This window comes from Microtus pennsylvanicus, chromosome 6 (genome assembly GCF_037038515.1).
Source record: "Microtus pennsylvanicus isolate mMicPen1 chromosome 6, mMicPen1.hap1, whole genome shotgun sequence".
Taxonomy (NCBI): Eukaryota; Metazoa; Chordata; class Mammalia; order Rodentia; family Cricetidae; genus Microtus; species Microtus pennsylvanicus.
This window is the reverse complement of record NC_134584.1, coordinates 1686784-1707988: the sequence shown is the minus strand read 5'-3', so window position 1 is coordinate 1707988 and position 21205 is coordinate 1686784. Positions and strand designations below refer to the sequence as shown.

The window sequence follows — 21205 nt, the reverse complement described above, 5'->3', positions numbered from 1 at the left end:
ACCCTGGAGAACAGGGCTCTGTGCAGCCTCATCAGTGGAGAAAGAAGTGGGGTACAGGCCACCTTGTGATTCTTGTGCTGTCTGCCCCGACCCTTCCCAGGGAGGTCTCAAGGATGCGGGACAAAAGCTGACTTCTAAGGACAGGTCCCATGTCATAGGATTGGGGTGAAAGAAGAGCTCAGTCTCCCACCTGCAGGATTACCCCAAAATGGTTTAACCAAAGATTGGCCACGGGGCTGGAGAGATGGCTCAGTGGTTAAGAGCATTGCCTGCTCTTCCAAAGGTTCTGAGTTCAATTTCCAGCAACCACATGGCAGCTCACAACCATCTGTAATGGGGTCTGGTGCCCTCTTCTGGCCTGCAGACATACACGCAGACAATATTGTATACATAATAAATAAATAAATATTTCAAAGTTTGGCCACCAGGTATAGGGCTTATCCTGGGGGCCTGTACGGCTCCCTGAGTGTGGTGTTGGGGGTGATCTCAGGCCAGAGTGGTGTGAGGGACCTCCCAAGTATTCTCAGAGAAGGAATCAGTCAAAGGCTCCAACCCCTTGGGTGACACAGGCAAGAGAAGCCATCCGCCATTAACCACACTGTGCTGCGTTTGTTCTTTTGTTTCTTTCCTTCAATAAAGTATTCAGCTGCATAGCTGTGCTGGCCAACTGTGGACTGGTACAGACCGGGAAGAATGGGGCTCCGCCACCCAGAAGGTAGCGAGGCAGGGGAGACCTTGAGGTGGCACACCACACCAGGACCTGCTTCAACAAGGGAGGTGGCCTGGAGGAGGAAGGGGCCCAGGTGGGTGGGGTGGAGACTGAGCACTTTCCTTTCTCAAAAGCAATGAAGCTCCATGAATTTAGAAGGGGGGGGGGAATAAAAGAAAAGCCCACAAAAAGTTTCCTGAAATTTAACTACTTGACGAGTAGGGGTCAGTGTTTTGATGATTTGGGGGTTGCTGGGGTTGGTATTTTTATTTGTTTTTCTTTTTTTTTTCTTTTTTTTTATTCCCCTACCCCCTCCCGGGCGCCCCTTTTATTTGTTTTTCAAGCCAGCGTTTCTCTGTAGCTTTGGAGCCTGTCCTGTAACTTAGCTCTGTAGACCAGGCCAGCCTCGAACTCCCGAGTGCTGGAATTAAAGGCGTGCACCACCACTGTCCAGCGGATATTTCTTTTTTAAGTCTGGAAAGGAATGTTCCCTGGCTTTTACCAAAAGAGGAGTTGGAGAAGGAGAGAGCCCAAAGCAGCTCTGGGGTCAGAGGGACCCTGTTTTATTAGAAAGGCAAGGGTGCGGGACCCCCTTGTCTTTGGATGCTGTTTGTTGACTGTTGGGGCTGGGACGGGGGTAGTTGCTGTATACTTGAGCAGGGTGGAGATCTGACTTGAAAGGTTCCTGGCACCCGCCATGCTGCTGGGGCTGTGCCTTGGCCGTCTGCTCACTCCCAGGTGATGGTTCCACTGTACTGGATGACTGGGGATCTCCCAGCGAGGGACTTCTGGTCAACTGGAGGTGTGACTATGTTGCTGCTTGGGGACTTCCAGTTGGCTCGGTTTAGGAGAGGGTGGGTCCTTCCAGGGAAGTCCCTTCCAAGAGGCGGACCTGACGTCCAAGCGCTCTGGTTGGCTCTCCAGGGTGTATCGCGAAGGCACACTGTGGAAGGCCTGGTCATCAGAGGAGGACACCGAAGTGGCGCTTGGGGTGGAGGGTGGCTTCAGAGTGTCAGTGGGGTCCAAGTACAGAGTGGCCTGTTTCTCTGTCTGGAAGCTTATATCGGTGTGGACCTCCTCCTGGGATGCTTTAGCATGATGCTGCAGTTTCATCTTAGCCAGGATGGAGATCTTTCGCGGATTAAATATCGACTCCTTGTGCTGTGGGGGTTGCTGTGGGGGTAGGTCTTCTTCAGACGGGTTCGGGGACTTGCTGATGGAGTCTTCCATGGACTTGCGCAGGATGGTGCCCTGGGTGATCAGGTCTGCATAGCCCTCACGGTGGGAGAAGGCATAGCTGGATCGGCGGGCAGGGATGCCGCGGCGAAGATGCCTCACAGCAGGCTCCACAGCCACTTCCTCTTCCTCACTTGGGACCTCCTCCTCCTGTAAAGCAACAGCCAGGGATAGCAAGGCGATCATCATGCTCCCACCCCACACACACACTACATACAGAAATGTAAATTTAGAGAGAATCCCTCTGTGACCCACCCCCACTGGGCAATCAGCAGTCTTTCCCTGGGACCTGACTCAGGATTTTATATCAGATAACAAAATTTTAGATGGGCGGTGGTGGCGCACGCCTTTAATCCCAGCACTCTGGAGGCAGAGGTGGGCCGATCTCTGTGAGTTCGAGGCCAGCCTGGTCAACAAGAGCTAGTTCCAGGACAATCAGAGCTACAGAGAAACCCTGTCTTGAAAAAGAAAGAAAGAGAGAGTGAGAGAGGGAGGGAAGGAGGGAGGGAGGGAGGGAGGGAGGAAGGAAAAGAAGAGAGCCGACGCCTCCGGCCTCTGTGGGTGCTGGGCCCACACATGGTACACATAACTGCACAGACAAAACATCCACACACACTACAAATAAAATAAATAAATAAATCTTAAAGGTTTTTTCCCCCCAATTGCCACTTTAGCCTCATTTAAGGGCATTTTCTGGCTCTACACACATTCAGAAAGTTGTCCACCTGTTACTTCCAGAACCTTCCATCATCTCCAATAAAGCCTCATTCGGCTGCCTTCTCTGCAGCCCTCGTCACCCAGTGATCCACTGCCCACCGTTCCCCTGCATAGAGTCCCACACCATGTGTCCTTTCTGTCTGCCTCTCTCGCTGACCACAGCGTCTCTGGGGTCCTTCTCTTTGGAGCACGTGACCGGGCCACATGTCAGCCCACGGATGGATACTGGAGCCTACTTCCCTTCTGGCCTAAACTACCCCGAAGCTGTCGTCCTCCCTCCCGGGGCTCTGAATGACACATGGCAAAGACCCCAAGGTGTCAGGAGTGTTCTAAGATATGGCTGTGCTCAGGGATTTGAGTCCCGAGGACACTGCCCCAGGCAGGACATGGTCAGTGTCTGTGATAGCTGGGAGGGGCTGGGGTCCCCTGCTCGGCCTCACCTTGGGGCGCAGTTTGGAAACAACTCTGTGGATGACGCGCAGAGCCAGGACTGGCAGCGTGCTCAGGGCCACGTTGAGGATAATCACCAGCAGGCTGCTGGGGTGGCTCAGCACGTTGTAGTCAGCAACTGGAGACAACGGAGAAGCAGACGGGTGGGGGCAAGCTCGAGTGTCCCTCCCAGCCCTCAGCTTCCTCCCTCCCTCCTGGCCAGGCCTCCCCCCACACACAGGAAGCTCACACAGGAATGGGAAGGTCTTTGGTGAGATCTTGAACAACCACAGACTCTGAGTGAGGCTTGTCATGATGACATAGGAGGCAAGGCTGATCACGATGCAGCCCACACACAGGAGCGTCCAGTACTTAATGACAAGAATAACCTGATGGGAAGCCAGGAGGTCAGTAACAGGAGGCAGGACGCAGAGCCCCCAGGTCAGCACGTGAGTCTAGGCTGAGGACACGAGTTCCAATCTCTAGCACCCATGTGGAAGCTGAATGTGTGTTCTGCATGCCGAACCCCAGCACTGGGGCAGGGGTGCTCAGTGGGAGAAGCGGTCTCAGACTGGAGGCTGAGGAGTCCCAGGAGACGTCAGCGAATAAAGCACTGGCTGTGTCAGCCTGAGGACCCACATAGAGCTGCTGGCTGGGTGTGAGCACACCACCTGCCATCCTGGCCAGCCCGTGGCTAGATGGGAGGCTGTGGCCAGGCAGTCTGACCACGTCTGCAGCTGTTCTGTAATCACTTCCTTCCAGACAGAAGCACTCTATCCCGCAGGAAACTCCATGAGCAGGAAGGCAGACAACACAAAAAGCTTCAGGAAGTCCCTGAAACTGACCAGATTCACTAGGTCCCTGTCTCCCAGAGTGAGACCAGCAGCCGGCCTGGAAGACACAGACACTTGTTGAGCTGCCTGGAGAGGCTTAGAGCCAGAGTCGGCCTGTCTGCGGTGCTCCAGCTTTTGGAAGCTGTCACCCAGACTGGGGTGGGCTTGCACTGGTTCACCATGCTGGACTTCAATGGAATCTCTACTCGGGCCTGTTGTGGGCTCCCTATCTGGGGTGAGTAGACAGGAGATGTCTTCTCACATGACAGCAGCAATGAATAAGACCATGCCTCAGTCAGAGCACACGTATGCACAGGCACACAGGCAGCCACGTCTACACAGCCTCTAAAAGCTTTTCTGAGTTGGGCACAATGGTGTATATATTTAATCCCGGATGTCTGAAGGCAGAGGCGGTGGATCTCTCTGAGTTCAAGACCAGCCTGTGGGCTGGAGAGATGGCTCAGAGGTTAAGAGCACTGACTGCTCTTCCTGAGGTCCTGAGTTCAATTCCCAGCAACCACATGGTGGCTCTCAACCATCTGTAATGAGATCTGGTGCCCTCTCTGGCATGGAAATACACAGGCAGTAGGAACGTTGTATACACAATAAATAAATAAATCTTAAAAAAAAAAAGACTATCTATCTACTGAATCCTAGATCAGTCGGAGCTACATAATGAGACTTCATCTCAATAAACAAATAAAAGAGGGGAAGAAAAGAAATAAAAACCATATATATATATATATATATATATATATATATTTTAGAGGGCAGCCTGGAGAGATGGCTCAGCAGTTAAGAGTCCTTAGCGCTCTTGGAGAGCACAGCTAAAATGAAACACATCTGTTTGTTTGTTTTCTGAGACAAGGTTCTCTGGGTAGGCCTCTATAGACCAGGCTGGCCTTGAGCTCACAGAGATCCACCTGCCTCGGCCTCCCAAGGACTGGTGCACCAACCATGACGACCCTGGTGAAACACAACTTTTTTGTTTTTGATTTTTTTTTAAAGGCTAGAATAGTCAGTGTGAGGCAGATGCCTCCATGGTTTCTCAGGTGTCATGGTCCACCTACCTCCAGGGTGATAGACAGTAGCCCAGATATCGCCACCAGTACCCCAAAGGACTGGTAGTCACTAGAACTGCCAAACTTGGAAAAGTCACTGCTGACGAGCACTGGCAAGAAGAAGTTGATGAGCGATGTAAGCATGCCGTGGACGATGGCTTGCAGAAAGATGCTGTAGTTGAACAACTCATCTTTCTGGCCGGCCACGTACAACTCTGGCATCTTTAGGCTCTTCTCCGCAGTCACATCCTGGACAGGAGCCAGAGGCTCTTAGTGGGGTCTGGAGTCAGCGGGTGGGGGAGGGAGTCCGCGGGTGGTAGGGTCCGTGTGGGGGGAGGGAGTCCGCGGGTGGGGGGGTCCGCGGGTGGGGGAGTCCAAGGGTGGGGGGGTCGGCGGGTGGGGGAGTCCGCGGGTGGGGGGGTCCGCGGGTGGGGGGGTCGGCGGGTGGGGGGGTCCGCGGGTGGGAGAATCTGCGGGGGGGGGGGTCCGCGGGGGGGGGGGGAGTCTGCTGATGGGGATTCTAAGAGTGTCTGTAAAAGTTCACTCAGCATGTGGAAACACATATTCATGCAAAACGGCCCAATTTTCCTCCCACCAACAACTAAATATTTCAATTTTATTTATTTTTTTAAAATATTTATTTACTTATTACGTATACAATGTTCTGTCTGTGTGTATGCCTGCAGGTCAGAAGAGGGCACCAGACCTCATTACAGATGGTTGTGAGCCACCATGTGGTTGCTGGGAATTGAACTCAGGACCTTTGGAAGAGCAGGCAATGCTCTTAACCTCTGAGCCATCTTTCCAGTCCCAATATTTCAATTTTAAATGTGAGATGGAACTGAAACTCTTGCTCCAGTCCCCCTGGTCCTCACCCAAATTAATCCCCCTGGCGGCATCACTCTGGATCATGGATGGGAGGCACAGCATGGGCTCTTCCTTCTGGTACCCCCTTCTTATTACACAGAAGGCCAGATACAAGATCTGGTTCTTGGGGTGCAGGAACCTCTCCAGCCAGAGGTCCCCCTCCCGCAGACCCCCCTGCGTGCACTCACCTGCTCAAACAGACCAATGTAGAGAACCGGGAGTGTGGAGTACAGCAGATTAAAGAGAGCCAGGAACCAGCCTTCATACAGGGGCTGCAAGGGAGGTGACAGCTTCACTAGGGGCCCTGCAGCCAGCGGCTGGCACCTGGGACAGGCGACCAACAAAGACAGACACCCAAGTCTGATGTCTGCACTGTGTAAAGCTTTGGAGAGAGAATGAGCTTCTAGATTGTTCTAGAATTGCATCAGATTTGATTCTGATGAGGGGAACTAGAGGCTAAAGAGCTAGGAGAGACCCAGCCAGACCAGTTCTTCTCTTGGAGCTAACTGAGCTAAAAACTAAAAACAAACAGCAGGAACCCAGAGTCCAAGCACCCCAACCTCGGGGAAGCTGATACAGGAGGATGTCCAGTTGGAGGCCAGCCTGGTCTACGGCTGGCAAGCGCTCACCTGGTTCTGTGTCCCACCGCACAAGTAGAGGCTTGGTTCCTCCCCAGGTTCTCTGCACGGCTACAGCCCTGTCACTCATTTTGTAGTCTGAACCAAGGTCTAACCAACTGCCTAGTTACATTTTATTTTTTGGTTTTTTAAGACAGGGTTTCTCTGTATGCTCCTGACTGTCTTGGAACTCACTCTGTGGACCAGGCTGGCTTCAAACTCACAGAGACCCGCCTGCCTCTGCCTCCAAGTGCTGGTATTAAAGGCGTGCACCACCACCAGGCTTAATTTAGCTGTTTTGAGCCCATGGTAATCTTCGTGCCTTATAATTCCCCCAAACTGTCATGATAGGCATGCACCACCACACCTGATCTGCCCAGGTGGTCTTAGACTAGTGGCAATCCTCCTGCCTCAGCCCTCACACCACCACACACCTGTGCTGTAAAACCGTTGAACATGGAGAACCATATCTGAGCCATCATGCTGGCCACCGTCTTGTAGAAAAAGTAACGCAGGAACTTGCAGACACGCATGTAGGACCAGCGCCCGTGTACAAGGAGCAGTCGCTGCAGGTAGCAGAATTGGGCCAGCACGTAGTCGCTGTTCTGAACTGCCTGCATGCCCTCCTGACCTGCCAGCCCCACGCCGATGTCTGCAGCTGCAGGGGCCATGGCAGCCCCTGTCAGCCATTGGGGGGCCTAATCCCCAGGCTCCAGACTCCCCCACCCCACCCCACCCCAACTACAGGTCCGCCACCCACTCTTGATCATGTTCACGTCGTTGGCTCCATCTCCGATAGCCAGCGTCACCACCTGCTGGTATTTCTTCACCAAGGCCACCACCAGGGCCTTCTGCTTGGGCGTCACCCTGCAGCAGATGACAGCTTGGCACTTGGAGGCCAGGTCTACAAAGGCCCTCTCCCGCCGAACCTCGGGGCTTTCGTGGATCTTAGAGGCGGCTGACGGGGACTGTGTCAGGGAGGATCCAATGTTTCGCCACATCTGGGAGATCCTCCGCGCCTGGAGGAAGTCCATCCTGGACATAACCGGCTCCTCAGGGGCCTCATCCACCACTGCATTCTGGACCAGAGCTCGGGGCTCCTTGCGCAAGGACAGGAACAGCTGATCCTAGTGTCGGGCATAGGGGATGGGAAGGGGGCGAAGGGGCTTGGGTCACTAGGCCTGCATCCCTCTTCTTAGTATGCCCCCCCCCAGGTTTCCCCAGCCCCACTGCTCCTGGCCCCCACCACTCACCAGGAACTCCCCATTGATAACCAAGGCTATGTTGTGGTGAGTCATCATTTTGAACGCCCTCTGCTGTTCGCTTTCGTTCCAATAGTTCTCCAGTAAACGTCTGCGGGGACAAGGATGGTTGGAAAAGTGGCGCCATCGTCCTAGCCATGGGACGGTGTGAGAGTGCCAGAGAGCGCGACCTGCTTACTTGATGTCCTTATCTTCCAAAATGAGCATGTTCTCCGACAGCAGCTTGCACGCGAAGCCGATGTTCACCGCAGTCTCTGTAAACCCATCCGGGTGCATGCACTCTGGCTCAGGAGCCCCGCCCTGCAGGCCCCGCAGGCCCCGCCCCCCAGGCCCCGCCTGCCACGAAGGTCCTCGTCCCTTGCAGCCCCCCCCGCCACACCTCCTGGCTGGCCTCAGTGATTGGCTCGAAGAGGCTCCATGTCATAACAGAACTGGCCAATCAGAAGTAGCCGTAGGACTTTGACTGCTGGGCTTGGGGAGGATGCGTGGGGTACCAGGGAGATGGGGTGGAGCCGGGATCCTGAGGCCCACCACATTTTAAGCAAACACGAAAATGTCAAATTTATTTGAAAGTCAGAAGCGAAAAGTAAAAAAGAAAATTGAAAAAAAAAACCCAAAATTAAAAACCTCAAAAATTGTCAGAGCGGACATGTCTCTACATGGGCCCTAGGGAGCGCCTCAGTGCTGACCTGGAGGCCAACAGGTCACCTCAGGGCAGGTGTGTCTCCAAGGGTGTGAAGAGGACCCCACCCGGCTGTGTGATGGTCACGATGAAACTCCGGGAGCACAGAGGTTGTGCGAGGCACGTGTCCCACTCCTGGGGACATCGCAGAGAGCCCTGCCGCGGGTGCAGCACCCCAGGTGCAGCATGTATTCTGTGGCAACAGTGCCAGGGACCCACCTGGCTTGTCCCCGGTCAGCACCCACATTTTAATATTCCCTTTTTTGAGGCACTTGATGGTCTCAGGGACACCGTCTTGCAGTTTGTCTTCAATGGCCGTGGCTCCCAGCAGCTGGGGAAGGCGAGCATGGGGTTCAGGCACCAAGACCCAGAGGGCAGGAGCCCAGTGGCCGGTCCCCACCCCCCCTGTCATCCACCTGCAGGTTCTGTTCCATCTTGTTATACACCTGGTGCAGGGCCTGCGCCCGGTTCTGCAGCAGGAGGGTGGCCTCCTGGTGCTCCGGTTCCCACTGCTTATAGGCCTCCTCCGCCACCTTCTTGTAGGCCAAGCACAGAGTGCGCAAGGTCTGCTCTGCGAAGGCCTGTGGGCACAGGCGACTGACCATCAGTCCTCAGGGCCCTTCTCATCCCAAGTCACCAGTGCCTTGGTGTCTCTGGACCTTTGCACTGGGGGCACCCTCTCTCATACCCTCTGCATGTATGCATGGCTCAGTCAGCTCTTTCCTAAGACTTGATAGCCCAGGCTAGCTTGAGTTCCTCACCCTCCTGCCTCAGCTCTGCAGAGCTGGGCTGGCAGGTGTGTATGTCCACACCCCAGCTGCTCAGTGATTTTAAGGTCCTACCCCCCTCTCAGGGTCCCTGTCCCAAGACTCCTCCTAACATCACCATGGGGAGGGTCCTCCTTACAGGCCTCCGAGCATGTCTGAAACATGTCACTCCTGAAGGCCAGGACAGCTATGGCTGATAGGGATTTGGTTAGGGTGGGAGCTTAGGCTTGACTGTCACATTGGGTCACCTCAGACAGGCTGGTGCTCTTCACTGGACCTCAGTTTACCCACCCGCGCATGGAAAGTTCATCTATCTGATGGAGCCCTGGCTCTGACTGCGCCTGTCTACAGCCGTGCACACTGGCCTCCCCCAGCAGGAGACTCACGGCCAAGGCTTCCTCTGTGGTGGTCTCCATGGCGCCCTTCTTGTGAAGCCGCTCCAGGATGACTGTGTCAGCACCCTTGGTGTAGAGGCAGATGGAGCCCTCTGGGTTTCGGACTGTGGGGGATGGCAAGGTTCTGATGTCTGCTTGCCACTGTGCAAGGCACAGGAGTAGCGGGGAGAGACCTGGGGCTCACCGAGCACTGACATCCGTTTTCGAACGCTGTTGAAATCCATCATGGCCAGAACCTGGTAGACCCGTTCCTCCCCCAGCTCCACCAGGGTGATGGTGTCCTGGGTCCGAGACCGAAACACGTAGCCAAAGTTCCGAGCAGCAGTGACCAATGCCTCCTCATCAGGGGAGGCTGCCTGATACAGCAGCTGGTCTGACAGAGAAAGGGAGCGTGGGGGTGAGAAGGGGAGGGGTGGGGTGAGAAGGGGTGGAGTGAGAAGGGGAGGGGTGGAGTGAGAAGGGGTGGAGTGAGAAGGGGAGGGGTGGGGTGAGAAGGGAGGGGTGGGGTGAGAAGGGGAGGGGAGGGGTGAGAAGGGGCCATCTCCCAGCCCCTTGGATGGAGGCAGCAGGCGGAGAGCAGGCTGCCTGGCCACTTACTGTCATTCTCGTGTACCATCACGGTGTGGCAGATGGCGAGCAGACGCCAGAACTCCTGTACAACTGTGTCCTGCTGGCCTTGCACCATGTGTTCCAGCTCCTTATTGTAGAACTGGAGTTTGCCGTCGGCGAACGGGTTCCAGGCATATGGGTTGCGCTGGGAGATGGCAGGGTGCAGGCAGGGTTAGGTGATCTGGCACTCACCTCACCTAGGCCTACTAGGCTGCTACAGCGGCAGCGAGGTAGGCTCCACAGGGCTCACCTTCCGGAGAATCCCATGCTCATCATCTGAATCTGGGGAAGAAACCTGCTTCAGGATTTGGCTTCCCCAGGAGGCCACACTTAGGATCCCCTGGTTCCTGCTCCAACTTCAGACTTTCAGGGGACACCTTGGGACCACGTGGCCATTGGTCTGGTTCTGAGCTCAGATGCTCATTAGCAGATCCCCAGGGCACCCTAACTAGGAAGCTGGGGGGCGTGGCTGGGGGCGTCACCGTAGATGCAGCCATTGACACAGCACTTCTTGAAAGTCATGATGTTCTGTGTGAGCGTCCCTGTCTTGTCAGAGAAGATGTACTGCACCTGCCCCAGCTGGTCGTTCAGACTGGTGCTGCGGGCCTTAGCCGGCATGTCCAGGGGCTCGTAGTACATATTAAGGTCCCAGTTGATGAAAAAGCTGTTGCCTAGGTAGATGAACTCGGCACTGCGAACGGCCAAGCCCACGTTCAAGTCAGTTTTGCTCCAAGTTCCACACCCTGTGGACAGGGACCCCCCAGGCCTGCCCTGAAGCTTACATGATGAACATGGCCATGGGCACCATGACGCTCAGCAGGATGAGGAAGCCCCAGAAAATGAAGAAAGACTCCACGACCTCTGTGCGCGCATGCAGTGCCAACACGTAGTGGTGTTTGCCTTTGAATTCCTTCACCATGAAGGCGAAGCCCAGTGTTAGCAGCAGGGACACAATCACGAGGGATATGAAGATCTGTGGAGTGGACGGAGACGGGTGGAGGACCTGCATGTGGGGATTTATCCAGGGGCTGCCCGGGCTAAGGAAGGACAAGACAGCAAGAGGGCTCTCGGAGTCCTAGTCTGGCTTTGGGGCTCTTTGTCTTTAATCCAAGGTAGCCTCTGAGTCCTGATCCTCCTGTATCTGGGCTACCATAAAGCACAATACAAAAGGAGCCCAGGGTAGGCCTGTCACCTTAGCGCTGGGTGCAGGCTGGAGGAAAGTTCAAAATTAGCCCAGAAGCCGGGCGGTGGGCGCACGCCTTTAATCCCAGCACTCGGGAGGCAGAGACAGGGTTTCTCTATGAGTTCGAGACCAGCCTGGTCTACAAGAGCTAGTTCTAGGACAGGCTCCAAAACCACAGAGAAACCCTGTCTCGAAAAACAAAACAAAACAAAATTAGCCCAGAATTTTTAGGAAAAAAAAAAAAACAGGAGGAAAAGGAGAGAGGATGGACGGAGGATGAGGAGGCCACAGGGGACCCGGAAGCCATTGCCTCCCTCATCGGAAGTCCTCACAGGCTCTCCCGGACGCCTTACCCAGATCACCAGCTTGTTCATCAGCAGGTCCAGCTTGGTTCTCTTCATATGAATCTTCCCACAGTTCTTCATGATCTTCGTGTCTAAACCTGCAAGATTTATTCCCATCTGTTATCTACCTCATAACATTCAAACGTCCATGCATGTACCCATCCACTTATCCATGCATCCACCCATGCACCAATCCACCCATGCATCTATCCACCCACCCATCCATCTATCCACCCATCCATCTATCCACCCATCCATCTATCCACCCATCCACCCATCCACCCACCCATCCATCCACCCACCCATCCATCCACCCACCCATCCATCCATCCACCCATCCATCCATCCATCCACCCACCCATCCATCCATCCATCCACCCACCCATCCATCTATCCACCCATCCATCCACCCACCCATCCATCTATCCACCCATCCATCCACCCACCCATCCATCCACCCATCCACCCATCCACCCACCCATCCATCCACCCACCCACCCATCCATCCATCCACACATGCATCTATCCACCCACTCATCCATCCATCCATCCATCCATCCACCCATCCATCCATCCATCCATCCACCCACCCATCCATCCATCCACACATGCATCTATCCACCCACCCATCCATCCATCCACACATGCATCTATCCACCCACTCATCCATCCATCCATCCACACATGCATCTATCCACCCACCCATCCATCCATCCATCCATCCACCCACCCATCCATCCATCCATCCACCCACCCATCCATCCACCCACCCATCCATCCATCCACCCACCCATCCATCCATCCACCCACCCACCCACCCATCCATCCACCCACCCATCCATCCACCCACCCATCCACCCATCCAACCAGGGTGCTGACCACTAGCCTATCTGACAGCACCCAGGGCCCACATCATGTAGGCTTTGAGGTCCCTCACCAGCTTCACAGTTCTCCCTTAGTTCCCCATGCAGAAGCCCAATGCGCTGTACCAGCGTAAATGACCAGGCCGTAGCAGGTGTCTGTGTTGCGGATTTTGCAGCCACGTAGGAGGAGGTTCCCAATGTCCAGCGAGTACTTCCTGTTGTTCCACTCAAGGCTCCCCACGAAATGATGCATCCGGCTGTTGGGTTCCTCACAAGTCACTGTACCTGTGGGACCCAGTGAGCGGCAGCCACATGGCCTCAGCACTGGTGCTGGCCCTGCAGTTTCCTGCCACATTGCTGTCACCATCCAACCCAGGCCACTCTCCTGGCACCATCTCCCAGCTCTCTCGAAATGCACCAGATGACCCATCATGGCCTCAGGTCGTTTGCATATCCTACTCTTCCTGCAGTCCAATTGCCTTCCCTCCCTCCCTCTCTAGCCCCGTCCCCTGTGGCTGAAAATCGGATGAACATTGCTGCAATGCCCATGCCTTTGATGACATCGGTGTCTGCGACCTTCCCAGGCCTGCAGAGAGGTGACCCACAGGAAGCAGGAAGGCAGCTCTGCTCAGTGCGACACCGTAGCCAGAGATGCTTCAGACTTCTCAAGTCTCACCCACGGAACCATTTATTTTAGGCATATTTAAGTATGGCACAATTTGGTGAAAACTTATTCTGGTAGTAACGAACTCAATTCTGTGAGCACGACAGTGCATAGATAAATCTCCTTGAGGAGCAAGATAGGTCTGCATTGAAACTCTGTGAAGCCCAGAAAGAAATGTTCTAGAAAGGTGGTGGCGCACTCGAGAAGCAGAGGCAGGCGGATCTCTGTGAGCTCGAGGCCAGCCTGGTCTACAGAGGGAGTTCCAGGACAGCCAGGGCAAAACAGAGAAACTCTGTCTGGAAAAAAAATTAAAATTATTTTTAAAAATCAACAAAATGAAGAAAAGATAAGCATCTGAGGATGCTTGGTTCCAGTGGAAGGCAGCCTAACCCATGATCCTCTGCTGTCTTAAGAGACACCTTTAATCCCAGCATTCGGGAGGCAGAGGTAGGCAGGTCTCTGAGTTCAAGGCCAGCCTGCTCTACAGAGAGAGTTCCAGGACAGCCAGCCCTACACAGAGAAACCCTGTCTCAAAAAACTAAAAGAGAGAGAGAGAGAGAGAGAGAGAGAGAGAGAGAAGGAAGTACCTAGTTGTCATGTGTTTCCTAAGGAGGGACAGGTAGAGAGACTAGGCAGGGACTCGGTGTTTGTCATTTTCCCTGGATCCCAGACACCTGAGATGTTTGGCATGGACAATTTCTTAGGGTCCTGACTTGTTGATCACCAAACATTCCAGCAGGGGGCAGCTCTGTCCTTCAGAGAAAAAGACCCAAAGACGGGGGGCGAGCAATGGAGCGCCTCGGCCACCACGCAGTGTCTCCTATGGAACTTGCCCTTCTCACCTGACACACTAAATGAGCGTGTACTGTGTGCCAGGTGCTATGCCTGTGGGGCCTGGGGTCACTGCCTGCTGGAGGGTGGTAGGAGGCAGAGGTCTTTGTTTTCCTAGATAAGCACCAGGAAGGCCTGGAATGTGAAACAAAGCAGAAGGTTCCTTCAGGGGAAGGAATTCAAACTTCTCCTCCCAGAGCTGGGGATCTTTGTGCCCTGAGGCCAAAGGCCACACTGAATCCTTTCCCAGACCCTTACTGTAATAGTTTTTTTTTTCTTAGTCAATTTATAGAACATATCTTTTTGTTTTATTTTTTGACATAGGGTTTTTCTGTATAACAGTCCTGATTGTACTGAACTCACTCCGTAGACCAGGTTGACGTTAAACTCACAGAGTTCCACCTGCCTCTACTTCCCCAGTGCTGGGATTAAAGGTTAAAGGCGTGCCCAACCTTAATATATATATAACTTTACTTTATATGCACTAGTATGAAGGTGTCAGATCCCCTTGAACTGGAGTTACAGATGGGTTTAAGCTACCATGTGGTTGCTGGGAATTGAACCTGGGTCCTCTGGAAGAGCAGCCTGTGCTCCTAACTGCTGAGCCGTCTCTCCAGCCCCCTCCCCTGCAACCATAAATTTTAAATTACACATCTATGCACAGGTGTGTGCACATGCATGTATAGGTGTGTGCACATTCATGTACAGGTGTGTGCATGCATGTACAGGTGTGTGCACATGTATGTACGGGTGTGTGCAATCCATGCACAGATTGCGCACATGCGTGCACAGGTGTGTGCACATTCATGTACAGGTGTGTGCACGCATGTACAGGTGTGTGCACATGTGCATGCAAGCGTGTACGTCTATGCACAGGTGTGCGCACACATTCATGTACAGGCGTGTGCACATTCATGTAAAGGCGTGTGCACATGTATGCACGTGTGTGCATGCATGTACAGGTGTGTGCACATGTGTATGCAAGTGTGTGTACATCTATGCACAGGTGTGTGCACATGTGTGCAGGAGCCTGTGGAGCCCAGAGGCACTGGGTCCCTTGGGGCCGGAGTTACTGGCTGTGGTGAGCCAATGAGAATCAAACCCAGGTCCTTTGTTAGAGCAGCCAGTGCTCTTAACCTGAGTCACCTGTCCAGCCCTCAGTCCTGGGTTCCTCCTGCCTCAGCCTCCTGGGCGCTAGAATTATTGCTAAGTTCTGAGGAAGGTTAGAGAAAGCCAGCTGGGGTGCTGTGCTTTGAGAGAATGGCTGAGTCTACATTAGCGCTAAGACAGCAAAAGGCCAAACCTCCTAATTGGCCTTTACAATAGAACCGTAAAAACACCTCCAGCAGCATGGGTACTTTCTGAGGTGGAGGAGGAACTGCAGAGGGCAGGGGGTCCCTCTCCATGGGTGGCACACTGAGCTGTGTAGGGCCTACCCACCACCCATATGGGCCCAACAAGGGAGGTGGAGAGAGGAACACAGGCTGCCTCCTTCCCTCACCCTGGAAGGAAGCCATCTTCTTCGGGCTAGTAAGCTCCCGGTGTGTGACCATCAAAGCCTGTCTGAACTTCAAGTTGGTCTCCCTGGGGACAAGAGCAAGGTGTAGAGTCATTAAAATATGGCCGTGGATGACACCCTGTGTTGAGAAGTTGTACTTCCTCCAGACCCTTGACCACTTTTGCTAAGTGCCTGCTGTATCCACAGAAAGATGACGCCCAGAGAAGGAGAGGCCTTGTCTGAGGTCACATAGCACACCTGCTCCCTGAGTCAGGGCTGCGCCGTGGCTGTCTGCCCTGGGTACAGACACACCGGTACCCTGAAGGGTTAGTTGGACTACCTGGCTATCTCTTTCAGCCACAGGAAAAGAAGGGTTGCTCTGTTGCCAAGCCCCCAGGGAAGCCATGGCCTCTTACCCATCAATGTCTGCGGTTTCCACATAGCACAGGCTACTGGGCTCTGTACTGGCCAGCAGGAGCAAGTCAGCCTGTGGTGGGGCAGAAAGGCACTGTTGGCAGACCCACCCCTAGGGGCACTCGTAGGGGGCTCACCGGGACGATGCTGTCTTTGCTGAGACACATGGCATCCCCCACAGCAGACCCACCCCTAGGGGCACTCGTAGGGGGCTCACCGGGATGATGCTGTCTTTGCTGAGACACATCGCATCCCCCACAGCAGACCCACCCCTAGGGGCACTCGTAGGGGGCTCACCGGGACGATGCTGTCTTTGCTGAGACACACCACATCCCCCACACACAGATTCTTCCATTTCTTCCACAGGAAACTGCAAGGAGGGGAGTGGAGTCACGGCATGGGCGTGGCTTACTCCCCCATGTGCCCAGCTCCTCTCATGGAGCTGCAAGTTGCCACCTCTGGAGCCCTCGATCCTACTGAGTCACCACCTACAAGGCCCAGGTCGGCAGCCACTGTCCCCAGAAAACATTCCCCAACCTGCTTCTGCCCTCAGCCAGGGTCATGCCTCCACGCGATGCGCTCCAGCACCACTAATGTCCTTCCTAGCCTTCCTTCAAGGGGAACCCCCTATGTCTCAACTCCACAATCTACAGAGCAAACTGTCAGGTCCCCATCCGAGAACCACCTCCCCTCAGCTGGGATGGACTAGCTAAGAAAAAGCACCCATCGTATTGGCCCATGGGCATGTCTTTATCTTGATGGATGATTGCTGTGGGAGGGTCCCCCGCCACCACCAACCCCCCCCCCCCGCCCCGGCCTGCCAACTGTGGCTCTGGGCTGTGCAGGACAGCAGGCCCTACAAGCCCCGCGAACAGGTCCGTGAGCAGTGTCCTCCGGGGCCTCTGCCTCAGCTCTGCCTTGAAGCTCTGCCCGCCTTCCCTCATGATGGGCTGGAGCTGTGAGCTGAAGTGAACCCTTTCCTCGCAAGCTGCTTTTGGCCTTTATCACAGCCACACAAACCCAACTAGGGCAGTGTGGGAAGGTGCTAGCCGCTCAGCGGCTCTCCCAGGGTTAGTCTCCTTGTCCTCAGATGTCCCCAGCCCTCACCTCTTCCCTTTCAGAATCTGGCAGGGCCTGTTGTTGATGATATTATCACTCCTGTGTCGACCCTGGACCAACAAATGAGGATCTGAGAGGCAGCCCTGTCCCCTGTCCCCACTCCACCCCAGAGCGGATCCCCAAGAGAGAGGTAGAGGCAGAGGGTACCTGTCTACAAGTGCTCCCGGTCGAGCCTGGAGGCCCAGCACACCCTGCCAGAGGCCCCCTGGGCTCACTCTGCTCCCTGTGTGTGGTCTGGGGACAGTCCCAACCTCCCATACCCTGGCCCATACCACCCTCGCCTCACTCACGATGTCATCCACCAGGTCACGGGTGGCTCGGATCAAAAGCAGACAGACCAGAGGGGCAAAGAGCGTGAACCAGGGCAGTGTGGAGATCTCAGGGATGCCCTGGAGGGGCCAGGAAGTCACACTAGCCTCTCCTCTCCCCCTCCCCAGACACCCTAACCTTCCCTTTCTGTCTTGTCCTCTCCTGGAAGCCAGGTTCCTCTTCCTTCAGACCTGAGCCTGTCCTCTAGCCCTTCCTAGACTGCCACTCTCCCCAGTCTCTGGCAAACAGAGCCAAGGAGGACAGCGCCTGGCTGACTCCCCGCACACAGCAGATACTCCATACATGTTTTGTAATTTGACAGGTTAAAGCAGAGCAGAAATGAGGTGCCAGACTAGTGGGGGTGTACTTGAGACACTATTCACAGCTGGGAGGGGAGGCACCTCCACCCAGGGCGCACCCCTAGGCCAGGCATCAACCAGGTGCCAGGACCTGTCCCAGTGGAGGGCACCCATGCTGTTCTCAGAGCCCAGGCAGGTGGGTGGGGCCGCGGAAAGCCTGTGAAGCCCCACAGTGCTAAGTGCCTTCCTGATCCCGCAACCAGCATTTACTGAGAGCTTGCTGAATACAAGGCCCCAGGACAGTGTTTGCTGAATACGAAACCTCTCTCCTGCACCCACCTTTGGCTTTCAGCATACACGATACCCCTTCTGCCTGTCCGGGACTGTCCGCTAGCATACACGATACCCCTTCTGCCTGCCCGGGACTGTCGCTAGCATACACCACCAGCACAGGAGAGGGGAGGCGGAGCGACTTTAAGGCCTCCCATCACACAGTCTTCAGAGAGAAGCCCCCACCTATGGTGGCTCCTGTGACCCTGAGGTCCCACTTCACTTCACATCCGCCCACCACCTCGCCCCGCCCCACTCGCCGCACCCCGCCCGGCCCACCTGTAGGATGATGATGAGAAGGAAGTAGAGATTGGACATACGATGAAACTGCTCAAACAGGTTCAGAGGCAGGAAGGTGAAGAAGTTGTACTTGGCTGTGTGGATGGCGTTGCTCTAGAACGAGAGCTATCAGTTGTTGGCATGCAGTACCTGCTACCCCGGTACAGAAGCCCTTGCCGGCCCTGCCCACGGCACCTGGCTCCTCATCTGTCCCACCCTGCAGACTCCCCCGAGGCCTTGCCAACATCAACAGCATACACCATGCCAGTACCGAATGCCTACAGGCCTTGGGGATTAGGAAACCACGAGGCTTCCAGCCAGCATCTACTGAGCACCTGCTGAGGGCAAGGTCTTGATGAGTGCCAGCTGAGAGCAGGCCTTCAACAGGCATTGTCTGAGGTTCTACTTAGGGCAAAATCACGGAGCTGAGTGAGACATAGCGAGGGACTGTAGGTAGGCCTGTGGGAGTCCTGAACTGGCAGCTGTTGGATTAGTACCAGGAAGGAAATGGAATTAGGGACTTAGAATGACATCACTGTTATCATGGTTAAAATAAGGGCGGCAGAATGCCTGGTAGCACAGGCATATCATCCCAGCACTCAGGAGGCTGCGCAGAAGGATCCTGCCTGGCTGACAGAGGGAACTGAAGGTCACCCTATATTTGTATAAAGGGTAAAATGTGTGCTCTAGTGTGGAGCCCCGCCTAGAATCCCCCAGTGAGGAGCTGGGGGCGTGGTCAGGGTGGAGCCCCGCCTAGAATCCCCCAGTGAGGAGCTGGGGGTGTGGTCAGGGTGGAGCCCCGCCTAAAATCCTCCAGTGAAGGGCTTGGGGTGTGGTCAGGGTGGAGCCCCGCCTAGAATCCTCCAGTGGGGGGCTTGGGGGCGTGGTCAGGGTGGTGCCCCACCTAGAATCACCCAGTGAGGTGCTCAAGGGATGGAACTCCCCCCAGTATTCAGAGGCCTTTGGTTCCAGTTCTAATCCTAGAATAAATTCCCTAGCACTGGAGAAGCTGAGGCAGAAGGATCCTGAGTTAAAGTGCAAGTCAGGGTACCTAGTGAGATCTCCTTTCAAAAAAACAACTCTGAGACTCTCAGGGTGGATCCTGGCTCATCATAGAGTCAGGTGCTGGGCGGGGGCCCTGGGGTGCAGCTGTCAGGGGCAACTCACCTTGTACTTCTTCTGTCTCCAGCACAGGAAGCCTTTCTTTCTGAACTGCTTGTGGTAGGCATGGTTGTTGGCCTTCACCTCCCAGGTGAACGCTGCGGGGGGGAAGGGGGGGAGGGCAGGATGGCTGGTGCTGCTGGGGTTCCACCAGGGACAACTGCTAGCGTATCACCCTGGAGCCTGAAGGCTAATAGGCCCCCAGGGGCCCCAGGTACAGTGATGCCCATCTCAGGCCTGGAACTTGGTAAACACCAGGCTGGACAGGGGGGCCAGTGGGAGCCCAGTGGTCTCTGTGCCTAGAGGCGGGCTGTAGGTGCAGTGACAGATGGCTTACCCCCAAGCCATCAGGGTGTAGGGTCCCAGGAACTCCAGCCCTGGCGGCCCACTCTGGTATGTGGTACGGGCTGAGGGTATACCCGTCACCCAGCGGCCTCCCTCTCCACACTGCCTTACTGGGGACACAGGACCGCACCTGTGTCTTTATCCTCTAGGTCTTCCCCAAGGTGAACATCATCCATGCTGGTGGGTCTGTGGGATTGGGAGGAAAGAGCCCTAAGTCACAATCACCCTGTCTCCACACTTCTTCCGGGTAGTGTCTGTCACTGCTCAAAGACCTCGAGGTCTCCTCTCTAAGAGTGCCTCACTGCTGGACCCACAATCCCCTGCCTGGCGCTGAAGCAGAATTGCTTCACGGTCCAGCTCAACGTGGGTTGCATAGCAAGTCCCTGTCTTGGGCGTTGCTTAGGGGAGACATTTATCTCGCTCACCCCTCTTGTCCATCTGAGCAGTCGGCCTTACGTCCCCCATCTATCCCCAGCACCCAGGACAAGGGACAGCATTGCTGAGATGCTGTGGCCTCCAGCCACAGCAAGGCAGCCTGGCTGCCCTCTAGTCTCCCCCATACCCCTCCTGTTCCACCTGCTCCCCACACATGCTCCACTCATGTTCATGGGCTGACCCAATGGGGCCGAGGCGTGTGCGTGTGTGTGTGACATCATCTCACAGCCTGTGTATGTGAGCATACAGCTATTTAAACATAGATCTGGCCTGGTGTGGTGGCACATGCCTTTAATTCCAGCACTTGGGACATGGAGGCAGGTGGATCTCTGTGTTCTGGCTGCTAAGTGTAGTGACAGATGTCAATCTGATAACCCTTCTCATGATTTATTTATGCTTCTCGAGACAGGGTTTCTCTGTGCCGTCCTAGCTGTCCTGAACTCTCTCTGTAGACCAGACTGTCACAGAGATCCGCCTGCCTCTGCATCCCAAGTGCTGGGATTAAAGGCATGAGCCACCACTGCCCGGCATGATGGTTTATTTTTTGAGGCAGGGTCTCACTATGCTGACCAGGCTGGCCTTGAACTCATGATTCTCCTGCCTCAGGCTCCTGGAATAGCTAGGGCGAGAGAGGGGTGCTACCACACCTGGCTGGTCTGGAAACTTGAGCCTGGTGTTGTAGCTAGGGACCCTAGTTCCCATTTAAGTCTATACAAATTGTACCTAGGCAACCAGCAGGTGCCCCCCCACCCTGGGAACACTTCACCCCATACCCCCACACTACAGCAATCTCCTAGCTTGCCCAGGTGTGCTGTGTGTCCCCCCCCAACATCCTCCCCTCCCTGATAGGTTCCTCACCCTTCACTTCTCACTCCGTACTTCCCAGACCAGCCGGTCGGGATCCTATGCCTTCTCCGGGCTTCCTGAGCAGCTGGGGCGTCCCCCAT

General features: G+C 55.0%; 1 protein-coding gene across 1 annotated transcript; it reads right to left on the bottom strand.

Annotated features, from left to right (window-relative positions):
* Positions 1-1041: 1041 nt before the first annotated feature.
* On the bottom strand, positions 1042-21205 carry Atp8b3 (ATPase phospholipid transporting 8B3). Its single transcript, XM_075977764.1, has 28 exons — positions 21117-21205; positions 19954-20009; positions 19485-19576; positions 18318-18431; positions 17391-17489; positions 17089-17150; positions 16279-16351; positions 15984-16054; positions 15571-15653; positions 12701-12859; positions 11721-11809; positions 10967-11157; positions 10667-10875; positions 10435-10466; positions 10173-10329; positions 9760-9948; positions 9567-9679; positions 8830-8994; positions 8633-8744; positions 7910-7985; positions 7723-7822; positions 7230-7596; positions 6904-7127; positions 6041-6124; positions 4995-5234; positions 3342-3480; positions 3103-3230; positions 1042-2095 (listed from the first exon to the last, which is right to left on the bottom strand). The coding sequence occupies exons 1-28, from the start codon at positions 21203-21205 to the stop codon at positions 1502-1504; spliced, it is 4107 nt and encodes a 1368-aa protein (XP_075833879.1). The 3' UTR covers positions 1042-1501.